This window comes from Chroicocephalus ridibundus, chromosome 3 (genome assembly GCF_963924245.1).
Source record: "Chroicocephalus ridibundus chromosome 3, bChrRid1.1, whole genome shotgun sequence".
Classification (NCBI taxonomy): domain Eukaryota; kingdom Metazoa; phylum Chordata; class Aves; order Charadriiformes; family Laridae; genus Chroicocephalus; species Chroicocephalus ridibundus.
Genome location: NC_086286.1, coordinates 18844098 through 18864451, shown reverse-complemented (window position 1 = coordinate 18864451; position 20354 = coordinate 18844098). Strand labels below are relative to the sequence as shown.

General features: G+C 44.5%; 1 protein-coding gene and 1 non-coding gene across 5 annotated transcripts; one reads left to right on the top strand and one right to left on the bottom strand.

The window, feature by feature from the left end:
* Window positions 1–3073: 3073 nt before the first annotated feature.
* Window positions 3074–3146, top strand: TRNAT-UGU (transfer RNA threonine (anticodon UGU)). The gene has a single exon. It is a non-coding gene; the product is annotated as a tRNA-Thr (tRNA).
* Window positions 3147–4296: 1150 nt separating this feature from the next.
* HHIPL2 (HHIP like 2) lies at window positions 4297–20328 on the bottom strand. Of its 4 annotated transcripts, none has more exons than XM_063328244.1 (9): window positions 19442–20328; window positions 14892–15544; window positions 13778–13921; window positions 13087–13418; window positions 11548–11674; window positions 11029–11174; window positions 9389–9470; window positions 5883–5965; window positions 4297–5016 (listed from the first exon to the last, which is right to left on the bottom strand). In XM_063328244.1, the coding sequence occupies exons 1-9, from the start codon at window positions 19823–19825 to the stop codon at window positions 4643–4645; spliced, it is 2325 nt and encodes a 774-aa protein (XP_063184314.1). In that variant the 5' UTR covers window positions 19826–20328; the 3' UTR covers window positions 4297–4642. The 4 variants fall into 4 exon arrangements, 2 of the variants coding, with proteins under 2 accessions (XP_063184314.1, XP_063184315.1); XR_010070199.1 differs by having other exon boundaries at window positions 4952–5016; window positions 5883–6607; XR_010070200.1 differs by lacking the exon at window positions 4297–5016 and having other exon boundaries at window positions 5899–5965; window positions 9389–9849.
* Window positions 20329–20354: the final 26 nt, after the last annotated feature.

Genomic DNA, 20354 nt, shown 5'->3' with positions numbered 1-20354 from the left:
TGTGAAAGAAAAAGCCAAATGTGTTACAGCAGCAAGGCAGGGCAGTTTGCAAAGGGCTTGCTTTCATAGGGCCTTTACTAAACAGCTGCTATTAGCCCTCCACTTTTATCAGTATTAATTCACTGCACCAGATGAAAAGAATGCATGCTTGGGAAAGCCCTAATTTAGCAAGGGGGTCACACAACCCAAGTTTAACCTTACTGCAAAACAGCAGAGATGTTATGGAGCATTTATAAACGTGGATCCTTACATGTCTGGCACATCTTTAAAGGTAAATTGTCGTACAGATTTTTTTTTGGAAAACCCGTGTGGCAAAAATTCTCTTTTCAGCATTTGAAGACAATTTTCCTCATCCTTTCACACAGTACTTAGGTTCCATCTAGTGGCTTTCAACAGCAATAAACAGAAAACTAAATGGGCATTTTATTGCCTAAATGCTTAATTTTCAAAATCTGTGCATTTAGTTGCAGAAATGTTCATAGAGTCTTCTTCAGACATATAATTTGTCTTGCCATCTCCCTAGAAATTCTCTTGGTCCTCTGATGGGAATTTTCCAGCTACAGTTATTATAGTTTAAACATCTAAAGCAAAAGGGTATTAAATTAAACTAAACCTTATTCCTATGCAAACGTGACTGAGAGGATGGGCTGGTTAAGAGTGTTAGCAGCTTGCAGACAGGAGCTACGTAGTACTGCCGTGCCTGTTAAATAAAGCAGCTGCTGTGTCCCTCCCCAGCCAGGTTTCCGCACAGTATCTGCTCACTAGCCCAACCCGGCTGGTACAAACCCGTCACAGCCAACAAGATGTGTCTCACTTAACTGCTGACATCTGCAGCATCAGCTCCCTTCACAGTCAACTGAGAAACAAGCACTTCTAGACCACGATTCAGATGATTTATCATAGAGGTTTACCTTCAGGTGAGACGACTTGCATCCTAGAAGTGTCTCATTTCCGTATTTCCATTACAAAGAGAAGCTAGAGGGCTTACTGATAGCATGGTACCTCCCTCACACATCTTGAATCCCACCCAGGGTGTCTGACCAAGACTTTTGTCTGCTCCACAGCATTTGAAGTGCCGCCCACCTTGCAGTGAGCTCTAAGCAGACAGCAAAAGGAATCTAGAAGCAGGGCAACCACAGCAGTTACAGACTTTGCACCTAAGTTAAAAAAACAATAGTGACAGGTAGCCATACTATAACAGAAAACTTGATTTCAACACTGTTCTATTCTCACAATACATCTCACCCTGCTGCTCAGCTCGGTTAGACTGAAGGTAGGCTTGCCTTATAGCAGGAAAAGCATAAACAGTTCTGCTCCTACCTACATTAAGGCTATACAACAAGCTATGCTTATATTTCGCTTCCCCAACGCATTATCAGAACACTCACCACAGACATTTTAGTCCTCTTTGGAAGAACTTTACCAACTCTAAAATCTCACTATCTTCAAAGGGAAGGGGGAAAAAAAGCAACCATCAAAGAAATGTGAAACTTCACGAATTTATCAGCTGCCACGTTAGAGGTCAAAAGCATATATTTTAAAGTCATTTTAGTGTCTTACATAAACAACAAGACAGAGTTCACCAGAATTGGTCTAGTCTGTCCTCGGAGATCATATCCATTTAAAGAGAAGGTGAAATAAAAAAATAAAATAAAAAAAAAAAGGTAGTTGATCTAGTTCATGATCTGTGGAGTGTGGGATAGATGAAAGGTCTTTAACTCCCTAATACAGCTTTTTCTGTCTATTCTCATATCAAGGAGCTTTACTTTTGGTCACACACAGTTTGAGGCTTGCACACAGCAAATCATGTCTGCTTTTCTAGAATATGGCTCCAATGTGCTGCAGAACTACTTAGATTTATTACTCCAGAGCAGTGTCTCTCAGTTTCCCCTCTACAGTCTTATCTTTTCACCTTCACCTAAACTTTCAGGGAGGAGGGCTGCATGTGACAGACTACCTCTTTTTGCAAAGAAAAGGGGAAAAATCTTCAATGGTTTTGAACTTCCTTGCTCTGAAGAAATGAAGAGAGAAACTAAGGCTACACAACACCTATCTTACCATTGGGTTCGTATCTTAATCAGCCTAGACTTATGGTTTATTTACAAGATAATTAAACCCATTTTTCTTTAACAGTTATTTCACAAAACCTGAGAAGATTTACACCACCAAGTTGATTATAATCTCTCCATTTAAACTCTTTTTTTTTATTTGCACAAAACCCTATGTTGTACAACCTTACCTCCCAAAACTCTTGAAGTAGCTCCCACCACAGGGAGCAACTCCTCCCTCCTTCACGCTGCTAGATGGGCCAGAAAACACAGTAGCAGTCTCTGAAACGGTCCTCTCACAACGCTCAATTTGCCACTGAAATACTTCTCGCTGCAATGGCAGTTTTACTCTAAATTTGCAGCAGGTGCATCCACTCATCGATAAAGGAGGAAGGCCCCCTTGGCTACCATGCTGCGTGGGGGAGTGTGCTATGCCGGGGGTGGGGCTGGGGCTGGGATTTGGCTTCACGCACACCTCTGCCACGGGGGGCTCTTCCCTTAGAGGAAACGGGTGCGGGGGATGTGCCAGGGGCCTGGCTCTGAGCCGGGGGGTCGCAGCCGAAACACCCCCAGGCAGCCCCGACGGGCTGGAGGCCTGGTGGGGCCTTGCCGCCCCCGGCCTACACGGCCCTCCGCAGCCGGGGCGTGAGGAAACGCGGGTGGGGCTTCTACAGCTTCGCTGCTGCTCGCACCGAGGCGGGCAATCGCCGGGACGGAAAGCAGGACGCGGGGCGGGGGAGCTGCTGGTGCCGGGAGCTGGGTTATTTTCACCGCTGAGGCCTGAGGCGCGGCCCGAAGCCTGAGGCGCCGCCCGAGGCCTAGCGGGCGGCAGGCCAACCCGCCGCCGTCGCGCAGCGCGCGGCGGGGGCCGCCCGCCGCCATGCCCGCCCCGTCACGCTGACACAGCGGGAAGGGTGCTGCTGAACCCCGCGGGCGGCGGCGGTCCCCGCGGAGGCGGCCGGCAGCGCGGGCAGGCGGCCCGGGGAGGGCGACAGGAGCCGTCGGCAAGACTACAAGTGATAGGTGGCTCCATAGCTCAGTGGTTAGAGCACTGGTCTTGTAAACCAGGGGTCGCGAGTTCGATCCTCGCTGGGGCCTTTCTTTTTTTCATTTTTCGCCATTTTTTATTTTAATTCCCCTGATCAAACCGGCATTTTCGCTCCGCGGGCGCAGAGGAGAGGGGAAGGGAGGGCGGTGAGCCGCGCTGGGTGGGTGGTTCCCCGAGCTGCGGCAGCAGGGTGCTACTTTTTGCATCCCCAGAGGGTGGCGGTCGGCGGCAGAGGTGGCGCTGGAACTGCCAAGGGACTGCCCCGCCTCCACCGCGGGTGATGCCGCGCCACGGTCCTTCCTCTCCTGCGGCTTCTGGCAGCACCCCATTGTATCTTCACTCCCCAGCGTTCAGTCCCGCTGCCGGGGACCCCCGCCCCCGCCAGTTCAGCGCTCAACCCCGGGAAGAGAAAAGGCTCAGGCAGGGAGAGCTGTGCCCACCACCCAGCGCCCACCACCCAGCCCTTCTCTGCTGGCCAAGAGGTCCTCTCCAGGAGGGGAGAGTCCAACCTGTGGCCAGATGACAGTTTGATCCAATTGCTCAACAGTAACTAGCATTTTTGGGGGATTGCTCAGTTTCTGTTACTTTGGTTTTGATTGTTCTTCAGACTTACTGAACAACGATGATGAGAGGGCTGGAGCACCTCTGCTGTGAGGACAGGCTGAGAGAGTTGGGGTTGTTCAGCCTGGAGAAGGGAAGGCTCCAGGGAGACCTTATAGCAGCCTTCCAGTACCAAAAGGAGGCCTACGGGAGATATGGGGAGGGACATTTTACAAGGGCACGTAGTGATAGGACAAGGGGTAATGGCTTCAAATTAGATATCAGGAAGAACATTTTCACTATGAGGGTGGTGAGACGCTGGCACAGGTTGCCCAGAGAAGCTGTGGATGCCCCATCCCTGGAGGTGTTCCAGGCCAGGCTGGATGGGGCTTTGAGCAGCCTCGTCTAGTGGGAGGTGTCCCTGCCCAGAGCAGGGGGGTTGGAACTACATGATCTTTAAGGTCCCTTCCAACCCAAACCGTTCTACAACTCTCTGATCCTTAGGAGCCTGGAGGTGATCGTACCTTGAAAAGACATTGCTTAAAAAAGAATAATAATCTAATTCCATTGTCTGAAAGACAAATACTATTAAAATGTACTTTTTACTGCATTTCAGTTAAAAGGACAAAAAAAAAAAAAAGAAGAGCAAGGTCACTGAGTTGTCTATTTCATATTCTTAGATAAAAGATGCAAGTGCTGAAAGCTGGAGGCACTTGGATTTATTAGACAGGCATAGACAGTCAAATCTTACCAGTGAATGTCCACCAGATACTCTCATAACTACTTATGTCAGAAAAGGACATCAGAGCAGGATTTACAAAGAAACTTAATATTAGGAGGCTGGTGCTGTTAAGGTTCAATAGAACACAGATAGAGACTGGTAACACTGACGTTAATGGAGGCGCATCATAGGGAGCCAACTGATTCTCGTTTATTTGCTTACGATTCAAAACATTCATTTCACCATCTTCTAAGTGACTTGCTTTTTCTGGGAAATCAGAGAGCTTCAAAAGCTGCTTCTTAACCTACTCTCCTTCCTCTTTTTCAGTTTTTCCTTAGCTAGTGCTGCTTTCTTTGGAAGAAGCATCTTGTTTCTGGTTAGGTGGGAGCTCTTCTTTTTTGCCAGAGGAGGTGCTGGTGTAGTTCTGGAAGTGCGTGAAACCTTTTCTTTCTGCGTTGGCCTATGATGTTTAGCCTCAGCTTTGATTTTCTGTCTCCTTTTACCAGATGGAGCTAGTTTCACTGTTGGTGCTTTTATTTTGATGGATGAGGTCTTTTTACCTTTCTTAGAAGAAACTGTTGGGATGGCTGCAGTGGGGGTAGAAGATTTTTTCAGAGGCTTGGCTGTTGAATGTTCATTAAGCAGCTCAAGGACAGTCTCTGAGGAAAGTAATTAACATGGTTCAGCATCCCTGCTTCAAGACAAAAGGCTAATTCAGAGATGTGACTGATACAAACCCTTATTAGAGCTACAGTTAAAAATAGCTGACATTCTGAAAGAAGAAATACACACTATATAAACCTCTCTTCTTCCATCAAAAGAGCCTTAGGTTTCTTGGAAATAAAACTTGTTTAATTTTAGAAATGATGAATGTGTATTTAAGGGAAGTAAGTCCAGACAGAATATGATGAAACCTTGCACACCTCTTTGGCAGACTTAATAATATGATTTTTTCATGTTACAGTAATATCTGGAAGTCCCAGACAAGATAAACTCAACTTGCTCAACACTGTTTCTACTCAACAGTAAGATGTAACCCTGCCATAGTTGCCTGGGACATAGGGTAGAAAAAGGCCAGGAAAAAGGAAGATTGAATCCCCTAGATTTACAGAGACGGGATTATTTGACTCAGGGAGCTTGTCGCAGAGCCAGGGACAAGGCTCTCTGGACTTCCCAGACCAAATCCAATGCCTGAATCAAAGCCACCAGTTCCCTTCTGAGGCCCGTTTACACTATTACTTGGCAACACTTCGGAAAAAAAAATAATCAGAGACTGGGATTAAGAAAAGGCATGGCATCTAGTAGGTGACAGAAGTACACATTAAATGGCTGTTGGGGGTTGGAACTAGATGATCTTTAAGGTCGCTTCCAACATGAACCATTCTGTGTCTCTGTGTAAATATGATAATGTAACTTCAAGATTGCACCTGCTGAGTGGTTTAGTTTTTAAAAATGATGAAGATTTCAGTTGCATGCCTGCAAGATGATTATATGTTTTGCTTACCATTAAAGCCTAACAACTTACTTGCACGTGGAACGAATGGTATCCGTTTACTCTTTGTTTTCACTGGAACAGGCTTGTATTTACACTTCCCCGGTGGAGCTCTCCTTGAAAAACAGAAAGCCATATGCAGATATCTGAGAGATCGTTGAGGAAGTTTGTTTATTCCAGAGGCACACATCAGTCCCCCATTGTCACTTGCCTCTGCTGAAAGAGGCCTGAGAGCACTTTAGGCACCTGGAGTGCAACGTAGGTGGAATTTAAGAGCCTAACTCAGGGCTGCAAGCCATAAAATCCCTGCCTGAATAGCAACAGCAGCTGGAAAGCCACAGCTTCTCTTCTACCACCCTTCTGGTCGACTTTCTGCCATCAGGCAGTCTGGACTGTCTTTATCCCATATCGATAGCTGGTTTGTTTGTGTGTATCCCACCACTGAATTCAAGGGCACCGATTAGGTGTGTTTCAGCTACATGCCCTGCTGCTGGAGGCACGGCACAATGCTGTTTCTAGAAGCCTGGTGAATGCATTGGTTGAACTTCAGACTGTCACTTTGGGCTGTCCTCACCAATACTGGCTCATGCATCACACCTTGAGGTGGAAGAGTCTCATCCACGCAAACAAGGCTTGCCGGTAACTGTACTTTCCACTTGCAGCATAAGGATCTCTGTACGTGCAGCAGAACATTCCCACACAGCCCCGCAAAAGTTAGTGCCAACTTCAAAGGGTGACGCTCCGGACCCAACATAGTGCTGCAGCAAGAGGAGTGAGACAGGAAAGGTACAGGCAAGGAGAGAGGAAGCAACAACTGCAAAGAAAACGTATCCACGTTCCTCCCTGACAACCTCCCACAGTATAAAAGCACACCAAAAAAACCCACACATTCTCCCGCTGGTAAAAGCAGTCACTTATTAAACAACAGGAAGGGGGAAGAGCAACAGACCTGTGTTTTCTGGTACCCACCAAAGGAACTGCTATAGGACAAATAACAGGCTCTTCCAGTTTGGCATGCTTGACAGCAAAAAGCAAAGCATGACCTAAGGCAACACATTTTCTTGTGATTAGTATTCTCCTTCAGACAGGGGCAACAGCCAAGTGCTTCCTCCATACCATTTTAATTAAAAAAAAAAAAAAAAGTTACTAAAGGAAGGTTGTCAGCAGTGCTTGTGGGGTTTTTATTGGGGGGGGTTGGTGTGGGGTTTTTTTGTCCCCTGTCTCTCCTCTCTACATTTTGGGGATTTGGTGCCAATGCAGGCATGCCAGCCACTTTGCTATCTCCAAGAGCACTGGTGGAGAGGCAAGCTGAAGTGAGGGCATGGGGCACTGCTGCCATCCGCTTTCCTGGGAGGTTCCTTGGGAAGTTTGAGTTGCCCTCAGGTAGATGGCAGTGGCCCCGCCAATGTTTTGTAGCAGGCATTTGCGTGGCTTGCAACCCTTGCCAGGGTGTTTGCTCAAGTGTGGGCAGGAAGCAGGGAGTGTTTGGGCTGGACAGACTGGGACTGCGCCCATCAGAGGGGCCAGTTATCCCAGCCACCGCTCATGGTGAGATGGAAATGGAAGAATCCTATAAACAGCACTAAAACACAAAGGAGAAAGGAAAAAATCTCTGCTCGTGATATGATCAGGAGGAAGCCAGAGTGCAAACAACGATCTGGAGGTGTTGGCGCTCTCTGCTCCAGGGCCAAGCAAGCTCAGCTTCCAGAGGAGCAGTCAAGCACTTTGCACGCCCTGGACAAGCTCACAAAGTGCTTAAGCAAACAGAAAAGAGCAGAACAGCATCCGGGCTAAGGTAAACAAGGGGAACCAGTAAATACAAGAATCAATTCCAAAGAGCCAAGGGCGTAAGTGCCTGGTCCTGCTCTAGAAGTGATGGATACGAAGTTCCAACAGCGCAGGGAAGAACTGGCTTCTTTCTGGGAAGCCCTTCTCAGCAGTGAAACCATCGCAGTTCTGGCAGGAGCTTGCTGCCCCTCGTGGAGCCATCCTAACACAGAATCTTCATGGTTGGAAAGGACCCTTAAGATCATCGAGTCCAACCAAACAACCTACAATCTCTGCCACTAGAGCATGCCCTGAAGTGCCACATCTAGACGTTTCTTAAATACCTCTAGGGATGGTGACTCAACCACCTCCCTGGGCAGGCTGTTCCAGTGCCTGACCGCTCTTTCAGTAAAGTAATTCTTCCTAATATCTAATCTAAACCTCCCCTGCCGCAACTTCAGACCATTTCCTCTGGTCCTGTCATTATTCCCTTAGGAGAAGAGGCCAACACCCGCCTCTCTACAGCCTCCTTTCAGGTAGTTGTAGAGGGCAATGAGGTCTCCCCTCAGCCTCCTCTTCTCCAAGCTAAACATGCCCAGCTCCCTCAGCCTCTCCTCATATGACCTGGTCTCCAGACCCCTCACCAGCCTGGTAGCTCTCCTGCACCCCAGTCCTGCACACCAGGCGGGAAGTCTCCTGGAAAGGCTCCCACAGGCTGCTTGTGAAACAGAAAGCTGCATTTCTCACTTTACGGTGGGAAAGAGGAGAGGATTTATCATCCTTATAGTCTTCTCGGTGCATTAAGGAGTGGCATAGGAACTGCAGGCCTTTTTTTTTTGGTGAAATAGAGCGTGCTCAAGCTCCCAACGTTCATGCTAGCTCACAAATTTATTTATTTTTTTTGCTTTAAAATGTTACAATTCAAAAACTTCCTGGCAGACAATAAACTGTTAAAGGCAAGAGACTCCTCAAGTAGTTACAGCAAGTAAGAGACTCAATTTCCTATTTCCATCACCTTAGTATAGAGTTTGACTGAACTATCTAGCTTTGGATTTAACTGTCCAAGAAAACATAACTTGTTTTCTTCTTTTTGTTAATGTCTGAGATCTCGGCAACAGCACAGACACATTAGTACTGTATCTACTTTACAGGGTGATTTGGGACTCATTTAATGCTTTTTAGGAAGATCTAAAAGCTCGGGAGGGGAAAAAATTACATAAGCATGCTTATTATTCTAAAACCAGACTTCAGTAGGGATAACCGTGTAATGGCGAAAAAACATTTTGCTTGGAAAAACTCAGGTTCAGGCTCCAATTATTATTTGAACACCGCATGAACCACCAGGTTCTTCTCTGTGAAGAAAACTAAACCGTGGACTACAATTTATTTATTTATATGAAAGCGCATCACAGATACTTGATGTCATGACCCTGAATGATATGGACTGTCATTTTTAAAACACCACTGTGCAATACTTCAGATATGCACCCAAGGAGAAATTATTTTGATCTTTACTGTCACAGACAATTACGGTATCTGAACTCTGTCTATTTATGGATGCACAGGTATGATGGGTGAGGAATAAATTCACTAAAACTGACTAAAGTTGCAGCAGATGTACAGTGGGCGAACAAAAATCAAGGAGTGGATGTGGAGGTCAGTGAGATTAGGTATCAGCAGTACTTAACATTCTTTCTACTGTGACAGCTGGAGAATGTATGGTGATTGATTATATAAAAATTTGGCACAGAACATCATCTTTAATTACTAACCTTGCAGGATCAATAAACTTGTAGAGCGATCCATGTGGTGCATAGGCACTGGGATAAGAAGTAGCCATAAAATACAGCTCACCTAAATGGAAGTGAAAAAAGAAAACTAGTTTCAGATTCAAGCGCCCACGCTGAATCCCAAGTTCTCCGTTTCCCTCCTTCCTTGCTCTTCACTAATTCACACGGTCAGAAAAGAAAACCTCTTCAGTCACTCCCTCAGTCACGTCTTACTTTCAAGAGGCGGGCTTTGGTCTCGCCTTGCCTGTGCAGATGGACTCCCAGGGACACCAAGTGATGTCTTGGTTGCAGCAGGATTCCATGCAGAACCAGCAGCCCTGGATCGAGCAGAGTGCCTGAGCAGGACCTTCATTACCTCATGTCAGTGGCCCTCCAAAAGGTTACTTTCGTGTGTATAAATATGTATTTTTTAAACTTGTTTGTACCAAAGAAGCAGCCAGAAGCTACAAACAGAGGGGAAGACCACACAACAAGTATTTAGCCATCTTGTAGTCATACAAAAAAAAAAACAAAAACCAACAAGGGCTAAATTGGCTAATCCATGGAAGACAGAAGCGTCTTATTTCTGTGTGGTTGCTGAGGACAGCAACTATTCCTCATGCCTTCCCTTCAGCGCCCACTAGAACAATATTCAGGCAAGTTACAGTAGCTTGCAAAAGAGGCAAAGCTGTTGTTTATCACAAAAGTTACACGACGATACCATATTGGTTTCTGAAAGAATAAGCAGTAGAAGAGGCATTTAACATCCACTCACTCCACGTGTTGTTAGAACAGTTGAAAATTGTACATACTTCACAACAAAGCCTGCACCTCCCTGCATATTTGACAGAATATGGTAGCCGGACAATCTAGGATCTTTTCATTACAAGCAAATCTCTTTTCTGCTGAATCGTGAAGCATCAGAGCTCATTAAAGCACATCTGTGTTCTCAAAAAAATTTGCAGTCATTTTGTATTACGTAGCTCTTTGTCAGGAAACTATATGAAAAGTGAACAAAATATGCATTGGTACTTCCACCTTGGTGAGAGATCTGGTCATCGTGACCATAGCAATAATCCTAAGCACTGAGACATTTCCACTTGACTTTCAAATTAGTGGCTTTCCTCATCCCTAAATAAAGCCTTGGTGTATAATCCACAGTGTAAAGTGCTGCTGTTGTGAATAAGTCTGAGGAATTTATACTAAGGAAGAGGTGGAAATTCAGACAAGCTGTAAGAACTCAAGTGAGGATGAGCTGTTACAATGAAAGAACAAACTGCATTGATACAGTCTTTTTATTAGTGAAACGGCATAAATGAACAACAACAAAAGGACAGGGAAAGGCTGAAACAAACAGGATTTCAAACTCCTTAGAGAACTTGGAGCATTCAGACCGCAAGTTCACATGAGGATCTGTCTCCTGAGCTCTCTGTCAAGCCGATCTGCAATAGCCTCACAGGGCAGGAGACCTCTCTGAACCCCATACCAACCCTACCTGCCGTGTTGAGATAGCCACAAACCTGTTTTGCAGTGCCTGGTCTCTAGTAGCACGTGAGGAGCAACATAATTTTTTTTACACATTTTCCCTACGCCACAGAACTGGCAGTAGTTCCCAATAAAGGTATGGCTAGCACAATGCCTACCTGCTTCATCCTCAGCAAAGGAGATGATGAATTTGCTATAAGAACTGATCATTCCAGGGAAAGCACAAGCTTTTGTGCTACCAATGCAGATATCTTGCTTCTTCCACTTATTTGTCTTCTCCTCTTCCTGTAAAGCCATAAGTCGACTGGATGAAAAATAAAACCCCGTGTTTTATGTTTCCATTATCAAGATTTGTTCCTGTCAAAATCATGCATTACTAGAAAAAAAAAAAGTCAGTGAGGGCCTTGACTGTTGACTAGCCTTAATGTTTGAATTTTGGAAAAACAGACCTGAACAAAAGCAAACCTATCTTAAGGACTCTAAATTGGAGGAAGTTTAGATTCCAACCAAAATATTGTTATAATCTTCAAACAGAGCCCTTAATCTAATACACGGACATGTGGGATTCTCATTTACTCCAGCTGAAAAGGTTTCAGGATACTCTGATATGCTTATTTGCCCAGATAAGGCAAATATGGGTACAGAATGGGAGCTACAGAGAAAACAATTAGTCTCACCCGTTCATGAAATCACCAAAAATATAGAGGCCGTTCAAGTTGGGCGATTCACATCCTCTGTATACATAACCTCCAGTGACTGACTTGCCCACGTTGCGGCCATATGCAAATATTGGAAGAATGTCATCTGTGAAATACAGAAGCACAAGAAGTAAGAAAATCTACATTGAGAGAGCATCAAAAAGCCATTGCTCTATGACACCAACGGGCACAAAAATGACTAGAAGGAGCAGTACAGTTGAACAAACAGCACAGTTAAATTTCCGTGGGAATTCAGTCATTTACTCCAGGACAGAAAAGACCCGGGGGCTTTAAGGAGCTCTCTGTGTAGTCGCTTATCAAAGCTTAGTTATGATGAGCTTCCATAGCACATAGGACCAAGATTCTCTGCGTCAAGTGAGCAATACAGAAAGGTATCAGTGTGCAGGAAGAACTCTCTTACAGGTTTGTGATTGCACCAATCATTTTAGCAGGAATTGTCTTTACAAATTGCAGTATTTTTAGAAAAGGGAATAAAATCAAGCAATTCCAAGTTAACATCTTCATAGGTCTGCTGACATTCTTAGCATAGAACATGCCTCTGGCAATGTTAAAATGGAATTTAGCCCTTTCTTGGGTTGAATATCAGATCCTCCAAAATTTTAGTTTTGTTCTCACTTTTTTCCCCTGAATCAAGTAGCTTATCTTTAATCTTTAGTGATGAGGATAAAGATCACAAATGCAGTTCATTAAAAGCCATAGATTAGCAGCAAAATCCAATTTAGTTTTGTTATCAATTGAGGATTGAGCCATTAAAAAAACCAACCAAACAAAAAAACTTGAGAGCCATGTGGGTACCAGCACAGCAGAAGAGAAATGTAGGAGGATAACACATACTCTGCCCTTGCCTGTTCCTACAAGTGTTTCAGAAACATCTACATAAGCTTGAGACCAGGTGTTTTCTTCCAACAGCTTAAAGAATGTTATAATAATACCCAGTTGTTCTACCATGCTTTCCAAAGAGCTTTATGAAGACTGCCAATATCTACTCTTTTTAAAGGCAGCGAGTTTATCCATCACACCCACAGTCAGACCCAGAGCAGAGCTTTTGGGTGTTCTGCTCCAGCACCCTACTTGCCAGGACACATGCCTCTTCCACAGGATTTGTTTCAGGATCTCAGCATCAGCCTGGTCCACTCCTTAGCCATAGCCATGGCTCAGAGCTTCTGAAGAGAACACAGTATTGCTTTTCTACTTAAACGCAATCCACTGCCTTCCTGACTTCACTAGGAAAATTCTATCTGCAAAAGACAGCCTTTGACCCTAAACACCTTGTCCAGTGCAGTGTATTCCAGTGCAGGAATTCCCTGAATAAGCAGGGCATCATTTCATACCAACACTATAGGGCTGGGGAGAAGGAATATTCTGCTCTTAAGTAGTAAACAACCTCTTTTTAACACACAACACTGGATTATTTAGCTTCACTGGAAAAATGGAGCTATAGTCTAGTAAATACACATGTATAATAAAGTAATCTTCTGTAAGAAACTTCTTCCTTACGCAAAGAGGAATTGTGGCAAAGCTTTGTGTCGTAGCATTCAAATCCCTCCTTTGCTCTCCAGCCGTAGTTTCCTCCTTTAACAACAATGTCAATTTCTTCAAATCTGTTCTGACCAACATCCCCACAAAATATCCTCCCTCTTCCCTTTTTCGTGACAGGGTCCCCTCTGTCAACAGCGCAGCGCCACATATTCCTGACCCCATAAGCATAAACCTCAGGGCGGGCCTTGGGATCCGACACAAATGGATTATCAGGAGGGATGCGATAAGGCTTTCCATCAGGGCTTTTTCCATCCACGTCAATCCTCAAGACTTTTCCCAACAAAGCACTCCTAAAGAGAACGACAGAAAAAAACAAATCCTAGCATTAGAGCCAACTGGAAATGAATAATTCTCTCCCTCTCCTCCCTTTCCAAAGGAAAAGTTAGTTGTCCAAAAGAGATAAACCAACAGCTGGTATGTCTTCCAACCTTGTTTAAGTCACAGAAGACTCTTCCCCCTCTCAACAAATTGGGTTCCCTCAGCTTTCGAAAATGTAAAATTCAAATTTTTGAAGTACTGCATTGGACAGACTTGCAGATGCACATGCACTTTTGGGAAGCACTCTTACTTTATTCTTCCACATTGTCTCATTTCCAAACCCCGCGTCTTGATGGACAAGCTCAAGGCTTTCAGCTGCCCTCCAACTTACTTGTTCTGAGCATTCCCAAATTTTCCAAAAGGGTCTCCAGCTTTCCCTCCATCCCCTGTGAACAGATACATGTAGCCATCCACACCGAAGAGCAGCTGCCCACCATTATGATTTGCAGCTGGTTCTTCAAGCTCCAAAAGATTCCTTAAAAAAAAAAAAAAAAGAAAGAAAAAAGAAAAAAGAAGAGAGAAATAACTCCGGATGTAGCTACTGGAAAGGACTGAGCATTCAGGTAGGCTGCAGAAATATCGCATGACTTCTACAGAAGAAAGCAAGATTTCCCAGCTGTATGGGACCTGTCGGCTTTGTCAGATATGGTGCTGAGTTGCATCCTGGCACAAGGCTGCCTGCCTGCCTTATGGCACAGCTCCTTCCAGGGCAGCATCCCATGAGGAAACATGTTTCCCTTCCCACCAGCCACCCAGTGCTACAGCTGCCCTGTGCGCCACAGCTCTGAGCTGCGCTGCGTTAACACCTCTTGTGCTACACAGCTCACCCACCACCCTGAGCACAGGAGTATCACAGCTCACCCAAAACATGACTACAAATAGATAATGTGTTCGTCTGCAGGGAACACTTGTTGCCATTTAAACTTTGATTGCAATGGGTGGATTCTGCTTCCTTATATGAGAAACAGTTGGTGAATTTGAGGGCTTCAGAAGCATCTTATGGTGATTGTGAAACTGGAGAAAATAAGTCTGCTATTAACCTATTCTGCTCCATAACTGAGAACTGGCTTTTTTTCTTAGTGGAGGGATGGGGTAGGGGCACACCTGTCAGATAAAAGCAATGTATAGCACTGTAGTGAGGCATCCTTGTTCTCCCAGGGCAGCTGATTCCACAATAGGCTTAAGGCTATTACTGCCCTTTAGAAGGCAAGAGTACAAGATAGAGAGAGAAGATGACCTGGAAGCCTAGATCCTGCATCCTTTTTGCAGCTTCTAGTTTGCTGTGTGACCTTGAGCCAACCTGTCTCTGGTAGCTTTATAGCAGGCCAGTCATACAGCTAGACCAGGGTGACTGGGAATGTGCAGGTTCTGCAAGGGGGAAGGACAGGGACAAAGAAAAATAATTTCTCATTGTGGCGTACAATAGCATTCAGCATGAACTTTACCTTTCTGAGAGTGGGTCAGCTTTGTTGACATCAGATGCTAAAACCTTCAATTCACTGATCCTGATCTTTTCCACCCGGTTCTTATCCATGTATGAGTAATAGATATAAAACTTCCTGTTGTACTTGTACTCTGGATGGAAAGCCATGCCCAGAAAGCCCCTCTCATCCCCTATCCACGGCGTGGCCAGCACTATGCTTTTAATATCCAAAAAGGGCTCCTCCAGACGGCTGCCATCAGGTAGGTAGACCCAGATCACTCCCACCTGCTCAGCTACGAACATGCGGTGGGTATGGTCATTTGCGTGCACCATGAGCACCGGGTTCCTCAGGCCGTTGGCAACCTCGGTCAGGCAGAGCTGGAGGCAACCTTTGCGGTCCTCCACCACTGAGCCCAGGTTGCGGTTGAGGGCCGTGTTCTTCAGCACGTTGGGGAAGCAGTAGTCCTCATCCTGTAGGTGAAGGAGGTTGCAAAAGCACGTCTTGTTTGTCTCGCAGCATTCTTGCATGTGCTTATCACTCGTTAGCAGGCTGATGGCAGAGCGGCAGTTGAAGTGAAACTCAGAGCAGTAGTCAAAACAAAGCCCTGGGAGGTTTCTTAGAGGTGTCCGAGGGTTTTCTGCATCATAGAGATGTGCAGCATATGGGGAACATTCCTAGAAAGTAAAAGAAACTAAATATGTGGCTGCACATAGGAGAAGCCAAGACACCTTAATGGAAGCAAACAGGTTAAAAAAAATGAAAAATTCGTAAGGCAGAGAACATGACGAGTCACCTTTCAAGTGGAGTAGTAGAAAGTCACTCAGAATATGGCTAAAGGGGATTTAGGGGTCCATAGTTATTTCCTTTACCAAAGCACAACCAGCTGCACTTAAGTTATTCCCAAAAGAAGTACATCTACGGAGGCTGTGGATTCTCCACAACTTGAGGTATTTAAGGAAGTGACAGGCAATTTCTTCTTGCAATCTAGCCTTTAGACATTCCCCTTAGTTTGCCCTGCTAGATTTTAAACTAGGTACTTTGTAACCTGTTCTTCAGGGATTGAGAGAAGAATTTAACTCCCTCGCTGCAGCAACCCTTTGCACTATGGAGAATGTTGGCTGTCGTACTTCAGATTTCTCCAGACCAGCAGTCCCAAATCTGGACATATCTTTCCTGTCATCAGGCGTCACTGCCTTTTCCAGATATATTTAAGATTTTACTTTGTTAAGCCACTTAAGCCCATACCTAAGTCTAATCAAGCGTTAGGAAAGAAAAAAAGAAAGAAAACAAAACAGGTACAGGTTCACCCACACCTTCAACACCACACGCAGCTCTGGTCCCCCTTCCCAAAAGCAATGTAGGGGAACAAATCCACAGGGACAGTCAAAGATACAGAACAGCTAATTAAGATGGGACTAAGAAGTCTTGCAGAGAGGTGATCAGAGTAGGGTAACAGGCCGACAGAGGTCTGTAAACCTGTCACAGCTGACACTGACAAGATGCATAGGGGTCACTTGTGCACCCTTTCCCCCAGGAGAAAAATGAGGGAGCACTAGATAGAAGTAGCAGGAGCTCTGTTTAAAAAAAAAAAAAGGAGGTGAAATTCTGCCAGAAGTTGTAGGTGCTAAAGATGTACAATGGTTAAATGTACGGGCTAAGTTAGTCTTTGGTCTGATGCTGTACGACTTCGATCACGTTCTTGCATGCATAGTATCACTGAAGCAGACTGCAGTTGAAATTTAAAGCTGTTTCAAGTAAGTAAATCTCATCTTCTGCAATTCATGTAGCTACCATTGACTCTATATGTGATCATCAGGAAAAAAAAATACCGCAAGCAACATTTCAGTGTCATGTATCTAATGTTCCTTCCAATATCATTAAGTTTTTAGCTGTGCATTCAGGCACTGTGTTTGAATTTGCACCTAAATTTAAACTCCTCATTTTGCAAAAATCCTGTGCCAAAACTTCTATAAAATGTTCCCATTAAAATCCCACCCCTATTTTAATTAGCATAAAATGGCAGAAGTTAAAACAGAAGCAGCTAAATTCTGCAGAAAGATTGTTTTACTGTTATTTCATGCCAGCAGCCTGAAATGGCCTACCCAGAGATTTTTATTGGGCACATATGTAGGAAGGTAAGTACATAGACAGTCGAAGAATGAAGAACTACGACATTAGTATTTTTTCTGCCTCATTTAACAAATCTAGGGTAGTTATACAAGCACTGACATTTATTTTTGGTGCAAGTAGCAGCTAAGTCCTGCTTAGAACAAGCGTAGCTAGCAAAAACAGACCCAGATCTTGCCCGATGCAAACTGAAGCAGCTCTACCAGCAAAGCCAGATTGCTTTAGATGCCTCTTAGAAGAGGCTTGTTAATTTTCAAGAGAAAAATGTCTGGTTTAGAGTGTCAGCAGAAAATCCATGATCCAGAACATCCCCATCTGATCATCTCATACCTGTTCAGAAGCAGACAGCGCCACTGCCGAAGTGAGGTGCGCTCTGTGCCATCCTTCTTGGGCTCTGTGGGACCAGCAGGACTGCTGCAGTCACCGAAACCAGGTTCCTCTGTGCAACGCGCAGCACACCACTCATTACCAAAAAAAAAAATTGCCCATTTTTTTTACTGTCTGGTTGTTTTGGCACTAAAGGAACACCTAACTGAATGAGCTGCTTTGTTACAATGCATTGCTACTACTCTGGTCTCCCCCAAAAGACGTGAAATAATGCTGTTCTCACGAAATTAGAGCAGGTACTAATAATTCAGGTTTATCAATAAGCACCTACACCTCTTCTTTGGAATTTGGTTTGTTCAAAAGACAAAAGCTAATAATATTATTTTGTCTACCGTTGCTTCTGAGTCTAATCTTTGCATTCCAAGTTCCATACAAATAATATCAATGAAAGCAGTTGTTACCAGCAGCAGTTTATCTGAAGTCTTGCCAAACGGAACAGAAATAAGCACTTGGCACAATTATCCTGATCACGTATCTGCATCTGTCTCTTTGTATTTGATGTGGCCCTAAGTACAGGTCAACGTTTCATGGGTAGTGACTACAAACTATCAGGATACTGTGGAGGTGGTAGAATGTAGATACCATTATTTTCCATCCCTTCCATATGAGACCATCAGTAACAATTCAATCTAGCAAAGTGACATCACTAAAACAAAACCATTTGGTAGATCTTTGCTCCTCCACTAATTCAACAGCCAAATACTACGTGCCAGAGAACCCAGCCTTATTTCCCTGGTTGTCACCAACTTGAACAAGAGCAGCAACACATAACATAATCACAAGCTCTTCCCCAAAGATCTAACAGTAATCCTACTCTAGAAAGATACGAAAAGAGTAATAACTTATTACTTTTAAAAACATATAAGAAAATATATAGGGTGGGTTTGGTTTTTTGCTACAACATACACTTAAAACAAATGAAAAATTAAATTATGCCCTGCAGAATAAGCAAAGAAGCAATAGGCACATTTTTATAGTCTTTTTTACTACCTGCAACACGTAGAAAAGTCTTCATAACACTAAGACTGCTGGTTCTGCTGGGACCTGTAACACATCTTTTTCTGGTTTACTAACCATAAAATGGCACCCAACCCCGATGCTACTTTTTTCAGTCCTGGTGCTGAAAGGGTGTCCGCTCTGAACCCAAGGAGATGCCAGAATCCTGACAGCATCCAAAAAGATTGGAAACATTTTGGTACACAGATAATTCTAGGGCTAAAGAAATAGTAATTTGAAGAGTTTTATACGTTCTTGGTAAGATTAAGTGTGTGTTTTGGCGGCTTTGTGTTTTGGCAGGCAGTAAGTCCAGCTTTGCGTGACTAACAGTTGTTAAAACAGCAGGTCAGTTCTGCCCTCTAATTACAAGGAGGGGGGAAAGCTCAGGAATAACAGTGCCTTTGGTTCTTTTCTAACTGCACAGCGCCTGTTTCTATGAGCCAGGTGGACAGTGTGCAGACAGCACTAGTGAAAATGCACTGAATGAAGCCTCGGGACCTTGCAGCAGCTGTGAGAAACCATTGCCCCTATTAAATTTTGTTCAACTTTAACAACCGCAGCAGTTGGAACATCCTCCGCAGGACCACAATCAAAACATATCCTTCATGGGGTCCAGGGATCCAAACACTGCCTGATAATTCCTGTATCGTTTGGTCCTGTAGAATTTTTAATCCAGCACCCAGTAGCCGCAAGGAGAAAATAAGTACTGACCTGTAACTTTCCCTTTCATTATGAGAAAATGACTAGAGCAGCAGGATTTCCATCATCACGGAATCACGGAATCCATCATCACCAGAGTTGGACAATGCTTTCGTAAATCATTATTTCTCACAAGCGTCACTATTTATTGCCGGATGCCACACAAAGTGACGCATCTCACATAAAGCACTTTGCAAAATGCACACTGAAGATTAGGCACCGTTACTCCATCAGCCCACTTTTCCCCCACTCTCACGCCTCTTTTCACAGCAACACAGCTAGCTGTAAGAGGCTATCAAAATCACAACTGACCCCCAAGTCAGCCCAAAGCATAGGATGCAGATGCTATTTTTCTGCCCTACCTGACACAGGATATCTTTGATATACGTTCCACACAGTTTACGTCCCCGGGGATCGATATAATCCATGATGTCCCAGTATTTTGCTGCAATGCTGTTGTCTCTCTCCTGGTCACAGCAGCCAAAGTTTTCATAGGCAGAGCAGAACTCCAGGTGAACAGGGGGCTGGAAAGGTGGCCTGTAATCCAGACACTGAGGATGCCCCAGCAGACTGCCCGTCAGGCACAACAAGGAGAGGCAAAGAAAGGCATGTGGGCAAGAAAAGGAAACTCCAGAGCTGCTGATGCTCTTTCCAGTGCATGGCCAAACATTTGCTTCCTTCAGCATAGGTTTCTTGAGGTCAGATGTATAGAAATCCTGGACTGCTTCGTAGTATGGTTCATTCATCCTCCCTGCTTTATTAATTGCCAGACACAGAGCTCAGCATTCACTCTGGTTTGCTTACATTCTCTCTCCCTTTTTCTCTCTGAAGTTTACTACTTGGCAGGAGAGAAACCCTCCGGGCTGCCTCTTTGGTATTTCACACGTCACAGAGCTGAACCCTCCCCTCTGGGCATTTCTCATGCCCCTAGAATAACTCCTAAATCTAATCATTGCATCTGAGTCTAAATCGGCTGAGAAATCCTTCACCAAGAAATATGAACAACAGATAAAAATACAACATATGATACCTATACACAGAACCTGACAATCTCTCCCCGTTTACAAAAAACACAAGATGAGTAAAATAGTAGCTAGCAATTGAAAATGACTCAACTCTTGAAATGCACCAAACTGGGGTCTGGTTTCATAAAGGCTGAGTAAAGGTCATAAAATACAACCTAATTAAGGCAGCAGTTAACCATAGGTACAAGTAATTTCAGGACAAAAAGCTTTACAGGTATATTGCTGTTACCCACAAATCCAAGTATAAATT